Below are 17,374 nucleotides of genomic sequence, written 5' to 3'. Positions count from 1 at the left end.
GGGAAACTATGAATAGCTTCAGCGTCAAGATGTAGAAGTTTTTCTTCCAGCTGCCCTTTAGGGGAGCCAGACAATAAATAGAAAACTAAAATGTTTAGTGTGTGAAGTGGTACTAAGTGCTAAGGAAAAAATTCTCAAGGAAAGTCCCACTAAGAAGATAACACAGAAGGAAGAGAAAACCCATTCCAGGAATGAGTCACCTGAAAACCAGCACGAGCTCAAGCTAAGGATGTGTACAGATACGTGATGGGTTTTATGGAATTAGGTACACACACTCAAGACCTGCAGACACAGTGATGGATGAACCACGGAGCATCCTGCTTCTGGAGCACCATAACCGCAAATTAATCTGCCCCAAAGTTAAGTAAGGTAACTAACACTGAATTCCTAAACTAACGTGCAGAAGAATGTTTGATCTGACCAAGCCTAATTTATTTAAATAAATCTTACTGTGTGCCAGAATAAACTAGAGTATTACACACAAATTTTTATAAATAGAACTGCTGTCAGATACCACAGGGGAAAAAAATGTAGAAAAATATTTTTTAAAACTCTAAAACTTAAAAAGAATCACAACCAGACAGGCAGTAGACAATTCAAGAAATAGATATTAACAGTAAGGGTAAAACAGCATTTACTCACTGAAGACAAACCCTAACATTACACTTGCCTGACTTGATTCTCTGTGCAACGTGCTTGGGACAGCACCGTGCTTAGTGAGACAACTGGCTAAGCTGTGATATCCCTGCTGATCCCTCAAGAAGAGAGGACAGGAGCTCGGGTCCTGTGACATGGAGTTCTACACAACACTACAGAGCGCAGGTTGTTTTCTCACACGATTTTAAAGCTAAAATTCCTATACAGTTCTCATTGCTAAGGAAGTATACAGAGAATCAGAACAAATTCACTCATGTTCTTCTCTTTAATCATAAACATTTTCCTTAATGTTATGTTCACGATTTTATTTTCTCTAAAAGAGCTCAATAAACACACTTAACACAGAATTGACATGCTTCTAGTATAAACTGAGGCTGATCAATGTTTTGACCGACTGTCAAATAATGTCTCAAAATTTTAGAAATTCTAACCTTCCAACAACAGCAACTATTTTCTCTACTATTATTCATAAGTTTATCATTTGACCTGGATTTCAATCCTCACTTTGAATTACATTGTTATTTATAGGGAAATGGATGCAGTGAAAATTGAGTAATTAGTAGCTTTTACAAATGATGAATTATTAAATTATTTTAAAATGAGTCATTATTTGCATAATTTTTGTGTCTTAGGAATAAAACAGCAATAAGTAAAAACAGATCACAGAAAAAAACAGTCTGAATATCTGAAAACCTGGCTTTTAGACCCAACTTCATGATTTATTGTATTTGTGACCTTTAGCAAGTTCTTTATTTTCTGAGGCTTATTGTTTCATGTACAACAGGCGTACTTGTCCTGACTTTAGGCTCCTTGAGTCTTTAAGAACGAAGTAATTTATGTGAAAAGTACTTAAACCACACAAAATATAAAGTGGTACTATTATTCACCCAAAAGCTTTTGTTCTATGGAAAATAACACTATATAAAATATGTACCAGATTTTCTGTCTTCTAACTTTGAGAAGCTGATTACCCTCCAGACAAGATACAGTAATGCTTCAAACTATGTGGAATTGTGGATTATGTGACATTACACATAAATTAATTTCCCAGTTAAACTTGCTTCTATAAACAAAGCTTTCAATAGTAGTATGGGAAAACATGGACTTTGGAGAAGACACAAGTAATCTTGCCTTTGCCACGTAATAGCATCTCATACCTACACATCTCATCTGTAAGTGAGAATAATACCTATGTATAGTGAGGATTAAAATTTATGAGCAAAATATTTGCAATAATATGCGTAGCATAAACTTCTGGCATACAGTGAGCACTCATAAAATTGTGTATCTTATTACTGTAATCATGTTGGACAGAATTCTTTTTAAATACCCAGTTCTCTCTTTTAAACCACTTTTCACAGACTCAGAATCTCATCAGGATTATTACATTTATGCTGGAACGTAGCATCATGGTAATCTTAGGGTCTACTAACGTGTGCAAGGTCTCTACGCCCCAAACCTCAGGCTTAAATGTTTGTAACTTTGGGCTCCTTCTTTGTATTGTGTCTTTTCCCTCACTGTGAGGCAGTCTCCCCAGAAACATTGCTATTAGTTTATGACTCTACAGAAGAATTCCTACTACTACTTTCTGATTTGTTTTTTCCCTGTCCACAAAGTTCAGAAAAACAGCTAACAAATGTCTTAGTTCAGCACTGGGAACAAACCAAGAATTGAAGTCTCAGTGGGAACAGGCATGGAGTTCTCACAGGAGAAAAGGAAGTAATGTCTAATTCTTGGACACAGTATAATTTCAGCTAGGCTTTTTTTGTTAACTCCCTGGTTCTTTACTACATTCTGTACAGACAAGATTTGTCAGGTAAATAGGACCTGATGGCAAAACAGTCCTAGGAATCAACTTCAAGAAGAAATTCCTTACACGGAAGACCCAAAACCAGATGTCTGGTCTATGACAGAGAACAGTTAGCAGTTAACAAAAAAGAGCTGCACTCCGTCAGACAATCCTACCAAAAGTGACAATCTTAAAGGAACTAGTCATGTACACCAAACATTTTCTCATGAGTTGAAATTGAAACTCCTCCATTACATAATTCTTATTTCTTATTTAGCTCTTGACTGAGAAGGCAACAGTGCATAAAGCAAAGCGGGAGGCACAATACCTCAGTTCTTGGCCCGGCTTTACAACTGAGTCACTCCCTAATCTTGAACAAGTTTTCTCACCCTCATTTTGTTTCTTGGTTTCTTTATCAGTAAAGAAAGGGTCAAAGTCAGAAGCAGAGGATTAGACCATGGAAGCAGAGGTTGGAGTGACATGCTTTGAAGATGAAGGAAGGGGTCATCAGCCAAGAAATGCAGGCAGCCTCTAGAAGTTAGAAAAGGCAAGGAAACAGATCCTCCCCTCGTGTCTGCACAAGGAAGGCAGCCCTGCAGGCCTATTTTAGACTCTGACTTTGAGAACTGTAACATAATAAATGTGTGTTGTTTTAAGCCACTAAGTTGGTGGTAATTGTTTATAGCAGGATTAGAAAACTAATACACCTGTCTATAATTACCTATAATTCTCCCAGGATGCCTTCCCCCCGCCCCTGCCTTTTCTGAAGGACCACGCAATGCCTGAATTCCTTCTTGAGTAAATGCATAGCAGAAGCAGATCCTGGGAAAGGACACCTTTTAGACAACTTCAGAATTTGTAGATTATGTTCTAAAACCATTTAACAGGATTCAAATGATGTTTAATAGAGATTCTTAACATTAGATATAGTCTGAAACATATGACAGACGTTAAATGAACACTTTAAATTTACTCAAAACAATTAACATGGCAAGGGATAACACTTCATGAGTGAAGTGAACATGATGGAAGCTTTGCCTTTTAGTTGGCACTTCATTATTTTGTTATATGGACCTTGACCAATGCTAACAATATGAACAAATGACTCCTTTACTAACTAAGGAAGAGTATATGATGGAACCAAATGTAGGAGTTTGAACAAAAACAAAAAAGCTCCTCAGAGCGGCAAAACAATATCCTCACAAACACTTTTTTAAAATGTAAATACCTGTTCCAATTCCTGCTCTGCGTACTGACGTCTACTCAATTCACATTCAGCTCCCTCCCTTAGCTCTCTCAGCCGACAAGCCTCCTCCTTTGCGAAATTGATTTCATCCATCATTTTGCGCTCTAGATTTTGCTTTTCTACAGCAACATTTCTGTTTTCTTCCTGTGCCTTTTCAAGCCTTACAGAACAATAAAAATGAAAATTCCTCACAAAAGTTTCCAAAATTTCATTATTGTAATGAAGAATAAATATGTATCAAGCAATAAGATACATGTTTCAATCAGAATTCACAGCATTTTCTATTATTAATCTGAAGTTTGGACAATAAAAACATCAGGTGGCCTGCTACATAGCTATTTTGGTTATCTTGAGCTAAAAACACAGGGATAGCAGGGAGAGTTAAGAAATTTATAATGATTTAAATCATGTTAAAAATAAAATTTAACTACACATATAATTCTACCTATAGGTGATTTATTTCCACTGGTCTTCTTCCCATTTATTCCCTAGTACATTCCTTTAGAATAAATCTGTAATTATGACAATACGATACTTTTCTAAAAATATGAAATGCAGTGTACATACAATTCCTGATGTGTGTACCAACCTAAGTGTGTAAGCACATGCCCATATTACATATTCACAAACTGCACTTTCCCACATAAATAACAAGACTTACAGCCTTTTTTTATCTACTCACCTCTCTTGTAAATCCATTAGACTTTGCTCTGCAGTTTGTAGACTCTCTAAGTCTTTCATCATTTTTGCAACATGTTCTTTTGATGTCTTATTCTGCGTGTAAGCAAACCAGCACCCTCCAACACCAATTACTATAGAAACTGTGAGTATAAAATCTTTCATCCAGTTATGAGGAGGGCCTATGACGAGAATTACAGATGGTTAAATTAATCTTTAAGTATCATTTTAAAAAATCAACACACAGAGGCACTTACAAAAAAAAAAGTAGGAGATATCTAAAAACAAAACAGAACAAAATATGAAGATGTCCCATCCATATACAAGCTCAAGCCTTTTAAAAAATTCTTTCTTCAAAGAATCAATATGCTTATTATAACTGCCTGATATAGCAGACCTACAGGAGGGCAGAAATAAACCCACATGGATGCACCATGCCCCGCTGGTACAGGAGGCAGTAACAGAAGTCCTAGGGACCACTAAAAGAGCCACAGCGTCTCCCATCGTGTATATATAGTGAGAATGGCCCCCTGTGGGGTGAAAGGAGTGAGTCATGGAATATCACCATTATCATTCCAATTCCTTTCCTTCAGTCAAGTTAGGCAGCTGTCATGCTTTGATAAACAAACTGAAATCCTAATCATTCACAAAAAAGCATTTCCCCAAAGCAGGCAGCCATGTAACTGTGACTAGTCAGGGATTCTCAGCCGAAGGGGATTATTTTCCCCAGCAGACAGCTGACAATTTCGCTTGTCACTACTGGGAGGTACAAGTTGGGGGTGTTCGTTTCTGGTGTCTAGTAGGTAGAGGCCAGGGATCTTGCTAAGCATCCAATAATGCACAGGACAATCTCTGTCCTGCCCCCTCTCTTGCGGTAACAAAAGAATTATCCAGGAATGATCCAGCCCAGACTGTGAATAGTGCCATGGCTGAGAAACCATGTGTTGAATGATCCTAACAAGTACTGTTTAAGGTGGCAACCTGCCAGAGAGACCTGGGTTACTAGAGAAACAACAGGATCGCCTTCCCTAAGGCACCAGGCATGACCGTGGCCCCCAGCACTTTCTACAGTAAGGAGCAAGGAACCAGGGCCTACTGTCTTCAGTGACACAAAACACAAAAATCAGCAAATAATTTCCTAGTCTATCCCTGACTGAGGGGCTCTGTGGAGGGAGACACAATAACTAACACAATACAATGTATGATTTGCTGCAAAGAGATTTAGTTTTTTGGTGAAAAACTGCCAGACCGCCCAGGCCTCCAGCAGGAAGACGTTTTGCACATTTGATGAGGTGAAGAGTCTACAGAAATGAAAAGTTCCCATGCTTACAAATCTAGGGTTAGTGTATGTTTCACACAGTGTGATAAATAGCCTGCTCTATGCCACAGACCCTCAAGGTTGCATGTTTCCAGAGTGCACGCCCTCATCTACAGTGAAAAGGATTCACTCTTCACTCTTTAGCAGAAGGTTAACGTTTCAAAAGGATTTATTTTTATTCTGCCTCTGACTGAGAGGTTCAGTGCAGGCTCTAGTTCAAATATGAGCCTTGTTCAGGCTGAACTATAATCACCAGAAATAACAACAAACAGATGGACAAGTCCCAGACTGTATAATAAGTACCACAAACTGGAAAAGATTTCAGTGAGAACTCCTTTAAAATGTATCTCTGTTCACTTGACAATGCCATTTTTATAAATCTAATGTGGGTGTTCCAACTGTAGGGCTCATTCACTCAAACAATAATTCTAAGACAAACTCATTTAAAATATAATGCATCATTAACTTTTTAACTGGTTGTTTATTAAAACATTTGTTTTCAACATTCTTCGAGACTAGTTTTGTTTCTTTTCAAATGATAATACTGTTTGTCGTAGAGGGTGGTTTGTTCTTGAATTAATAAAATATAAATATTCCTGATCAACTTGTATGTAGAGACAAATTCTATCATTTAATTTCTATTTTCACCAATCATTCACATGAAAAAACTAGACAGAATCTCACAGAAGACAATCCCCAATAGATTCAACTGAAAACTTAGGACAAGGAAAAGGTTAGAAGGGGTATCATCTCTGTAGAATGCCTGGCATTTCAACAGTGTTCTATTTCCTAGGGTTTGTAATTTCTACCAACAGTGCATTTGCACTAACTCTCACAAAGGGGAGTTCCAGCTGTTTCATCAGCTGCTCCTCTAGCCTGAGCCAAAAAAGATCTACTCCAGTAAAGTCATGGAATCCATCCAACCACTCCAGTCACCCTTCTTAGGCAGGGGCACCCCCAGAACAGTATCACAGGAATCTGCAAGTCTTTTCACGCCAAGAATTAAAATAAAATAAACATTAGTTTCCTAATTTATAATTTTTACAAGCCATTTTTCTTAGATTAATTTTGTTATTCCTTTTGAGCTTCTGAAAAATAAAACATTATTCCTCTAAATTGTGTACTCCTCGAACATTTTCCCCCAAAGCTTTCTGAAATTTGAAGTTAAATGAAATAAATATATTAAATTTCCCTTCTGGGAATAAAGTATTCTTGTCAAAGTAAACAAGTACAAGGTCTATTTTCCTTATACATATGACATAGCAATTTCTTAAATGTTCTTCAAAACAATCAAATAACATTCTCCGCCTTGTGCTTCTGCCAGGATAGTCTGCTACTTTGTACAGTTTTAAGCAGGCCTCTGTTTTCAATCTATATCAAAAAAATCCTTTTCCTAGTAATTAATGAAGTCAAGTTAGGATTTATTACCTCATGTCCTCAAGATGGTTTTAGACTGCACCATTTTTAAAAGGGACTCTTTAGTGAATCTCCAGTTATAATAACATCAACATGAACGCTACTGTAAAGAGTTTTTAATCTAGAAATTTAATTCTGAGTTATCAACATGGTTTTTCAACTTTTTACATCAGTAACTGGCTTTGAAAATTCCACATTCCATATTTCAATGACAGAAAATCTCACACTATAACTCTTTAAAGATAATATTACATTTCTTTTATATCTAACAGAAGATTCTTCTCAGTAGTCTATAACCACCTTTCTTACTTTTTTCTTCTTTAAATGATAAGTAGATGATCTGATTATTCTTTTGCGTCATAACTTGTAAGAGAGAATACTAACGTGTCAGAGGTCCGAACAAAACCACATCCAGTGCCTTGAGCTGAAGTTTCTGTCTGTGACTCCGGTCACTAATTTTCAACTGAGAGATCATAAATGAAGTTTCATGCACTGCTATCCTGTTCATTAAAAAAATACACATATATTAAATGAAAATATTTCTAGTATGCAAATTTAAATATTTGAGAAACATATTTAACACAGTTTACATATTAGTGATGAATATGAGCTCATCCATGTGTGATTTAACCCTTTATTACATGTATCAAACCTTTTCAATGCAAACTGTGCTGTGGGCTCTCCTGCATGTTAATAATTTAGTTGCTATACTGATGTTTTTGTTTCCTAAGGTTACTTTACACTCTAATTTACTATGATTTAGAAATTTACCAAATTCAAAGTATTTTATAATCATTAATTACCTCTGGCATTTTACTATCATTTCATAAACAAAAAGAAAATTGTAAGTAATTTACTTAATAGCAGACTTTTAAAAATCAATCTCAATTTAGATCATCTCACTTTTTAAATAAATATCTCAAACAACTTATACCTGTACATTCTAATATTTAAACCATTAAAAATTAAATTCCCCTGAGGTCATAAATGAAAGCAGAAAGTCTTCTCTGGATGGGGGAGTAAATTGAGGGATTTACGTAATAAGAAGTATTAAACCATTTAATTAGCAATGAAGAAAATATGCAGGGTGCCAAAAGACACAGGTGAAATAAGGACGTAAAATCACTTTGTTTTGGATTTCAAATCCAAGTAGCCCAGTAATCAACAAAGATTTCTTAACAACCAAGTATGATGCCAATAAGGATTTTATGACACAAAGTGTAATAATAATAATTGTTAATAACAGCGACAATAAAAACAAGCATGTACTTATGGCTGGATCCTATGCCAAGAGCTTAATTAAAATTCAAAACAAAATATACAATATATATAAAATTGCCATTTTACACATGAGGAAACAAAGGTAGTGAGAGGCTAAGTAACTTCCACAAGGTTACTTAATACAGTAAGAAGTATGGCAGGGATTCAAATCCAAATATGTATGATTCCAATGACTGTACTCTGAGCCCACTACATTTTATTTAGGAAGATTTCAGAACTCTAAGCAAGAATAAGTTACAGAAACTTCTATGAGGCTTCTACAAAACTTTAGAGAGTAAAGAATTCTAACTTTCCCTTTTAAAAATGCCTTCCTTCATCATCTCTGCAATTAACCTTTCATGTATGCTTCTGTTATATTTTTCAGTTGCCAAACTGCCTGAAGGCAAAAACTACGTCTTATCTCTGTATCCCCAAACCTAGCATGGTGCTTGGCAAAAGTAGATAATTGATAAATGTTTGTATGATAGACAAATGAATGCATAGGGTGGATGCACGAATGAACAGCAAGACAATCAGTAGACTAAATTTAAGAAAGACAATGAGATGTAGTAAAAAGGAAACTATAAAACAGAATTTTATGCAAAGTTTAATATGAGCCCAGAGGTGGAAGCAATTCTACCTGAGTGGGTGAGGATGTCAGTGAAGTTCACACAAGTCTGTAAGGATTGAGGAGGCATGTGCCAGGTGAAGAGAGCCTTAGTATAAGCTCTGGTAAACAAGAATTACAGAATACAGACCACACTGTGAAAGGCTTAAAGATAACCATGACATAAAACTAACATAATTTTGGCTACCTTTGGCAGGTGTAACAATATTTTAATGTCACAGAAAGGAAACATAATAATGCATGTGTACATCTGGAATGTGTAACACATTTTCTTTCACATTCTTGTAAGTAGCTAATACATCTACAGTTACCCTAGAAAAAGCTCTGTGACTTACACAGTTGTTAAAGTTAAATGACATTGCCTCTTTAAATTTCCATTCCCTCATAAAAAGGCCTTGATGAAGGCTACTCCAGTCTCCCTCCCCCTCCACTGGAAAAAGCTCCAATGGGCTGCCCTGAAAGCTGACCTTCCACACTTGTAGCTTTTCTTCTGTAGTAACATGTTCATTATTCTTAAAACTGATCTTCATCAAGTGTGTGATGTTATCTAAATAATTCTACCAGAATTTGAGGTTATCTCTGATAACCTTTACTTAACCAAAAGAAAAGTGCCTATAACATTTATTGTCAAAACATCAAGCAGCCTATTTTATTTCACGTTGTTGTTATATAAAGAAACTTCTCAAAAGACAAAGTAAGAAAAATACTGGAAGTGCCAGGATAACATATATAACTTGAACAAACCTAATCCCACTTTAATGCTCTACTATCCTGTGTTGTTTTAACTTAGGAATTTGTCATATTTAAAAGCAAGAACACGATCGTATTTAATTTTTTTCTTCCTTCCAGCATCTAGGTGCACCATAAACATAAAACATACTCAATATGTACTTGTTGAATTGACTCTTATCTCCACAATTTCATCATTATAGTCATATGCACAGTAAAATCAGAAATACCTACCATGATGTTCAGAATACATTTAAGGAGGTATGAAAACTTTCAACTTGATCCAAAATACAAACTCTAAAGCCATAAAAGTCACTTAGTTAAATAGGATATGTAGGTAAATTGATTAGAAATACATTACCCATTTAATAATTAGATAGTAATAAAGGATTAGAGTCTTTTTTGATACAATAAACAATCCAGGAACATAATGGAACATAAGCAATCAGATAAGGCTCAAGCTCCAGTGGAATCAAAAAATTTTAGCATTCAAATCTATAAGGATTATTAGGTTAACTAACAGGGACTATTAGGTTAACTAACAGATTTTAAAAACATCATTAGAAAAGCAGTGACAATTAATTTCAGAAGTTAAAGGAATAAACTGGCATCCTATACTAGGTATCAGCTCTATCTGGATTCAAATGCTGCCTCAGGCAAAACATTTAACTTCTCTCTGACTTGGTTTTTCCATTCTGTAAAATAGGAGTAACAATGCACGCTTCATTTTAAGCATGAAGCTTAAGTGAGATAATACAGAGTACTTCCATGCAATACACATTTCAAAATGCTTGCAATTATTTACAATTATTAAACTTCTTTTCTTTGAGGTTTAACTAACGGTCACTAATATAAGTAGTTATCATTGTTATTAAAATAATACCAATTAAGAAGGCTCTGTATATTAATCCATTCAAATAGGTCTTTTCAAATAGATCTGTATCAAATGAGTAAGTTTTTGTTACACTTACCATGTGGCCAGAAGTTGACCCTTTGCTGTTACCTAAAAAAGACGCCCACCTTCTAAGTCTCAAAATTACTTTCCTTGGGAATAAATTTTTTAAAAGGCCTGATTATTTAGATAAGAAAAATAGATCAAAATTTGTAAATTCAGAACCTTACAAATATTAAAGAGAGGATATATTTGTATTTTCTTTGCACCCTTAACCACAGAAGTAACTTGTAGATCTGGCACTGAAAAGTAACATCGAGTACATAATTCTCCATGAGCAGGAAAAATACATTTGGATAATAAAGACACACCTGGGAAGCGTTGTTCCTTTGACATTATTGTCTCTAAAATTCTTCTCATATTGGGGTAGTTCAACAAATTCTATCAACCACTGAAGTGTGTCCTCAAGGGTCCAATTATGAACTGCAAAAGATAAAAGAAGAAGACATGTTTTAAAGACATCTGCTTACAGAATTTATATAAATTATATATGTATATTTATATACACACACACATATACAATTACTGTAACTTCAGGGGAAATAAAGATGTTAGACTGACTTTCAATTCAATTCAATCAACAGTAAGTAGTAAAATGATATTCAGTGTTTGATGAGAAGGGAAAAACAATGGGGACATACCTCCTACCCGTAAGGGCTTACAATCTAGAACAGAGAAGACACATAAAGGAAAAGAGAACAAAATATTAGCATGGTTAATTCTAACATAAGCATTTATGTAAAGTTTGAACAGGATGAAATAATCCATCATTTCCCTGGTTGTAGAAAACTTACGAGATGTATATTTATTCATTCATTCTTGTGTTTAGCCGTCCATCTATGTAACACTGTAAACCTTTCGAGTATCAGGTTCTAAGCACTGGGAATATGGCAGTAAACAAGATGGATAAAGTCTTTGTCCTCATAAAACAAATCATTTTGGGAGTGGGGAGGGGCAATTAACGAAAGAAGGAAGAAAAGGGGAAATTTCAGATAGTGATCATCTATTAAGAAAGAAATGAACGATGCCAGGGTAAGCCTCTCTGAGGAAGTGTTATCTGAACTGAGACCTAAAAGTTGCAAGGAGCCAACACTGTGATAATTTAGAAGCAAAAGTAATCCAAACAGGGGGGAAAGCTCATGTAAAAACCTTAAGATAAGGAATGAACTAGCTATGTTTGTGGGATAGAAAGTATTCAGAGGGGCCAGGTCACTGAAGACTTTCAAAAATTCTGGATATTTTTCTAATTTCAATAATCAGAAGGAGGGGTAAATAATTCATGTTTTTAAAATATCACTATTCAATGTGGAGAATGGACTGTAGGAGAAAAGACTGAAAACAGAGAGATATAAGGAGAACATTCCTTCTGTAACTGTCCCAGCAAAAGGGACAGCCTTGAACCACAGTGCTAGGAGAGGATACGGTGCCGAGGGGTCAGATTCAAGACATATTCTGGGAAAAATGCTGTTAGATGTGTCAATGAAATGGATGGGGGCTAGTAGCTAAAGGAAAGCCCAAAAAAGCACAGAGAGTCGTACCGCTAACTGAGATAGGAGGTACAGACTGGGGAGGCAAGTGGAGATAGGTGATAGAGATCGAAAGTTCTGTTTTTAGACGTTTTGTTTGAAGTAAGTATTAGATATTTAAGTGTAGATATACACTAGCAGTCAAATATTCAAGTCCCGAGCTTAGGGAAGAGTGAGGTTAGGAACAGAGATATAAATTAGGAGTCATACGTATAGATGGTCTTTAGACTGAATGAGATCACCCAGTAGTTGAGAATAGCTATTAACGGCTTCTAGGAGACTGGCTCTAAATCATAAAATAAATAATAGCTAACATCTCTTCTCCTGAATACTTATTTTGAATTAAGCCATTTATATGCATTTTTTCCTTTAAGCCTTAAAAAAAAAAAAAGGTATGAGAACTAACATGATTATCTTCATTCTGGAGAAGAGAAACTGAGAAGTTAACAGGACCAAGACAGTCAGCAGCAGGAATGGATCTGAACTCAGGCTAACTGACCTCAGGACCTGATCCTATGAAGTCTGACAGCACTAATATTAAATAACAGTAGACATAAAAACAAGCAGTTCAACGCGGAAGCAACTCAAACATTTCTGAATGAAGAATGCGAAGAACAATGATGAGTTTATCCAAAGGGAAGGATGCAAGTGGGCTTGAAAAAAGAAGAGCTCCATATTGCCTGCATTTAATTTGAGGGTTTGGAAAAACAAAAAGCTTACAGAGCACAGAAGAGGCCAAAGGAGAGTGAAGAAAACAAGTGAGTATAAAAGCAGATCTGAGAATCCATCTGTGATAAATCTGAGATAAGATCTTTCTGATAAACTATAGAAAATTATGAATTTACTTTTGCATGCAAAGCCAGATTTTTACAATCTGCATTTTTCATTAAGTGTTCTTTAGAAAAATGCTTAAATAAAGCATTAACAAAAATTAATTTTTAAATTATATATGGTAATTGGTAATTTTACACTGAGACAAAGCTTTTTTTTTTATGATCTCTCCTTCATGTGTTCCTGCCACAGCTTGGACCTGTGCCTAAGGCTGCTGTATCCATTTAGCCAAATAACTTAGAATAAATATCAGCCAAAGGTTTAGGCCCTGGGTGCTTTCCACTGAAATTAATACATTCAAAGCAGTCTTTTTACTCTTAAGTTTCTTCCTATTCAAGATGAACTGCATTGAGAATTGCCTTGTCTTGAGTGCCAAGAAACCAACAGCGCAGCTGCACCTCACACACCCACACAGAAAGCTCAGCCAAGAAAACAGGATAAGATTCTCTTTGTCATTTCTATGGCTGTTCAACTGATCAACAGCAAAAGTCGCTGATCTAAACACTACAGTACATCAAAATATTCCCTCAATTCCAAATGAGCTGGGATAGAAAGGAAGAAAAATCAAACGAAAAAGAATAAATGTTTAAAGTGCCCAAATCCTCGTGTTACTGTATCTAGTAAAGAGAATATAAAAGTGGCCCCAAAGTAGTTATCTTTACAATGAATCTTTAAAACAACAAAATTCCGACACAGAGCATACAGTTTACTTTGGGGAGAGGTTCACTTCTTGTGCTGTTTGGTTTCTTCAGTGATTTAGTAAATATCTTGTCTTCTCATGACCAGGGCCTGTATTTTCTATTAGTTTTCTCTGCTCCAAATGCAATAATCATCTTTCAATTCTTGGGACAGATAATACTATGTCTTTCCTCAGGGCCTTTGCACATGCTGTTTCCTCTTTCCTTTTCTCATCCCTCTGACTCATCTTTGCCTATTTACTTCACTGAGCCTTCATATCTCAGTTTAAACTGTAATTCCTCGAAGAGTCTTCACAAACATTGCTATACAATCATATATCACTCTATACTTTTTAGGCATAGCATTTAACTAATTATAATTATTTATCTGTATGATTATTGCTGCAACATCTGTTTATAGCACTGAAGCATAAGTTTCTCGCTCACCATTCTAGCCCTAGAACTTAGGAAACAAAAGGCTCTCAACAGATTATCTGTTGGACCCCCTTGAATAAATGAAGAAGACCATGTTGAATTGACAAGTGTGTTATGAAAAATCTATATCCACATTTTAGAGAGGAGATCCAAATAAAGAGAAATAGGAACTTGTTTGTGTAAGAAATTCTTGATGGCAAAGGAGTTACTCATTTAAGAATTATCCAGTTCCTCATCACCCGCCTCTCACTGCTCTTTCACTCGCGCTGTTGTTAAACAGCACGTCCACCAGAGGGGCAGGCAGAGAAGGATACGGCATTTCTTTTAAAAATATGTTTTATCTATCTGCAAAGCTACAGAATTGTCTATCTTCACATCGTTAGCTAACATCGTTTCTGCTAGAAATTGTGGCCAATGCTATAGGTTAGTGTCTCTGGATGATTTTTGGCAATTTATTCCAAGACCAATAGAAAGAACTCTAGAATGCAAATAGACCTGATTCTAGTCCTGGCTGTGCCACTAACTCACTATGGTATCACAGCCAGGTTATTTAACTGTGACTCAGTTTCTCAACACACAAAATAATGACTTTGAGCTAGACCATCTTTAAAATTCATTCAAATTCTGTTTTTAATTATTGCATTATAATAAACAAGATGCGGTGTTTAAAATACTGCTGAACTGTTAACCTGTAACAACAGATTACAGATTACTGAGAGGGGAAAAGTTAACTCTAAGAACTTCCAGGAAAGAAACAAAAATTGCTCCTGAAAATTTACTATGTGTTATTAAACACTGAGAGATTTGCAAGTTATTTAAAACAACCATTGTAACGACACTGTGAAGTAGGTACTTTTATCATCATATTGAACCTGTAAGTTTATGAAGGTGAAGTTCTTAATCAGATAAAACAGATTAGTAAACAGTCAAACCAGGTTTCAGACCAAGCCCGTTTCTTGAGTTGTTAACCACTGACCAATAACATTGCCTCTTCAGAGTTGGGTAAGTGGTCCTGATAATCGAATCAGGCACTACAAGTAGATAGTTTATGCTCCACACTTGCAGCCATATACGCTCCTTTCCGAATCTGTCATGTTCCCCCATGCCCCTCCTTCCACCTGGAATGGCTCTCCCTTCTTCTTTCTTGGCCAGGCGTGCTCTTCCTTAGCCTTTAAGACAGATCAGGAGTTCCCTCCTCCTCAAAGTTTCCCCTATTCCTTCCATTTCCAGAATACAGTTGCTCTCCTTTGTGCTCCTGATCACATGTATATACATCTGCCATGAGATCTGCCACATACACTAATGGAACTGTTCATGCCTGTTACCCTCTGGATGGTGAGTTCCTAGAGAGCAGGAACTACTTCTTTTATCTAACCTGGTAATAGTTAACACTATAATGCCACATTCCTTTGATACAGGATTTTGCACTTTATTACACACTTTTACATGCATTCTCATTTAACACCCCCATAACCACATGGGAGAGACAGCGATTATCTCTACAGTCTGTACGGGAGCCTTGGCCAAGAGAGGCTATGTAATCACACATGTAGTTACACATGTCTAGTAACTGGGAGAGCTAAACACGGAATTCTAATCTTCTGTCTCCCAAGATCACTGCAAATATAGGTGGCTCCTGACTTAAATGACAGCTCACTATTTAACTTTAAAACTCAAAACACATTTTCTCCCAGAAACAAAACTTCCAGGCATATAGTACTAATAGTAATACAATAGTTAAACATTACATATGAACAATCTGCCATGGGTAATTACATTAATGGATTCAGGATTCCACTAAAGACATCAAGCATGCATCATGGCCTACTGAAGGCCTGGAGGTAGTAACATAATAGCCCAATGGAGCTATGCCAGTTCTTCACCATGGGAGTGACTTGAAAAGGGGCTCTAATAGCCTGAAGGGCAGGATTTCAAAGGGTCAGGGGGTTCACAGCTGGAGCAGGGCTCTGGAGCAAAGGAAACAGTGTGGGACAGGGGAGCCTGGGGACAGGAGAGTAACTAGAACCAAATCTCCAGGAAATGAGGGGGCACACATTTATGGATTTTCACAGAACAGAGGCAAGATGAGAACTCTTCCATCATCCCTCTCCCTGGCTGCCATCAAAAGGGCTATTTCTGTAACTGGGAATGAGGTTCCTGATTCTACACCAGAACAGTTTCCCTTTCTTCCCCTTCCTACTTGCTACTGTCAATCCCACCAACATACAATTATTTTGGATCAGCATTTTAAAAAGATGAAAAATGATAACTAGGTCCAAAGAGAAAAAGCTTTTAAACAGCAGCAGGATTTGTAGTAATGGGGAAAATGAAGAGACAGGAAGGGCCAGAAATAGCCAGCAACAGAGAGGTAAAGAAACTAGCATTCCTGTGGCCATCCAGCTAAAGCAGCCTTCTAAAAAAGACTCATGAGTCATGCATAGGTACATCCTCAGTTGTACAAACTAGGTTCTAAGTAGAAGAAACACTCCAACCGAAAGTGATCTCTCCCTCTGCTGAATTTCTATAGTAAGTACTATTTCTACCAAATGGAATATCATATGTACTGCCTTATTTTGTAAAGATTTGCTTAATTACATCTTATGTTCCTATTATATTATTGTAAGTTTCCAGTAGCCCAGCATAAAGTTGCCATTTAAATATCAGCTGGATATATAACTGACTTTTTTCTTCTTTAAAGAATCTGTTTTGTTTTGTTTTTAATGGTGTCCACCTGCTACCCCACAGTTGTGTGAAAAACAAATACTGTTTTCACGATACCACATTTCAAAGCAACATTAGAGAATCCTTGACTCCAAAGGAGGATCACAGAGACCTACAACATAATGGAGGTTAGAAGGTGCCAGTTTACAGCTACGTTTGACAGAAGGATGAGAGGAGAATTTGTGTGTTTCCAGTCCATCCCTGCCTTAAGCAAATGTGAGACACAAACAGTGTGAAAGAGAAACTTCAAAAGATTAAAACATATGTATTTATTTGCACATTTCATCCATACAAGGGAATCTTATAAAAACCAATGCACCTAATGCACTTAGCCATATACTTGTACTATGTTATAGGCCTAAAAATACAAAATACAAAAAGCTTAGTGAAGTGCCACCATATCAGTTTTCATCTGTTATATTTAATATAAATACATGCTGTCCTAAAAACCTTTAAAGATGATTTGTTAAATCACCTAAGAACTGTGGGGAAAAGCTAATTTCTAATTATA

The 17,374-nt window shown here is 36.2% G+C and overlaps 1 protein-coding gene across 1 annotated transcript in view; it reads right to left on the bottom strand.

Moving 5' to 3' along the window:
* The window catches only part of STIM2 (stromal interaction molecule 2), a 150,499-nt gene that overhangs the window by 16,652 nt on the left and 116,473 nt on the right, over window positions 1-17,374 (bottom strand). Inside the window, 4 exon segments of the mRNA XM_032495374.1 lie at window positions 3,675-3,852; window positions 4,375-4,552; window positions 7,489-7,604; window positions 10,985-11,096. Coding sequence (XP_032351265.1) covers window positions 3,675-3,852; window positions 4,375-4,552; window positions 7,489-7,604; window positions 10,985-11,096 — 584 coding nt within the window.

Source organism: Camelus ferus, chromosome 2 (assembly GCF_009834535.1).
Source record: "Camelus ferus isolate YT-003-E chromosome 2, BCGSAC_Cfer_1.0, whole genome shotgun sequence".
Taxonomy (NCBI): domain Eukaryota; kingdom Metazoa; phylum Chordata; class Mammalia; order Artiodactyla; family Camelidae; genus Camelus; species Camelus ferus.
The sequence above is the reverse complement of the archived record's forward strand: the minus strand, read 5'-3'. Positions and strand labels throughout refer to the sequence as shown.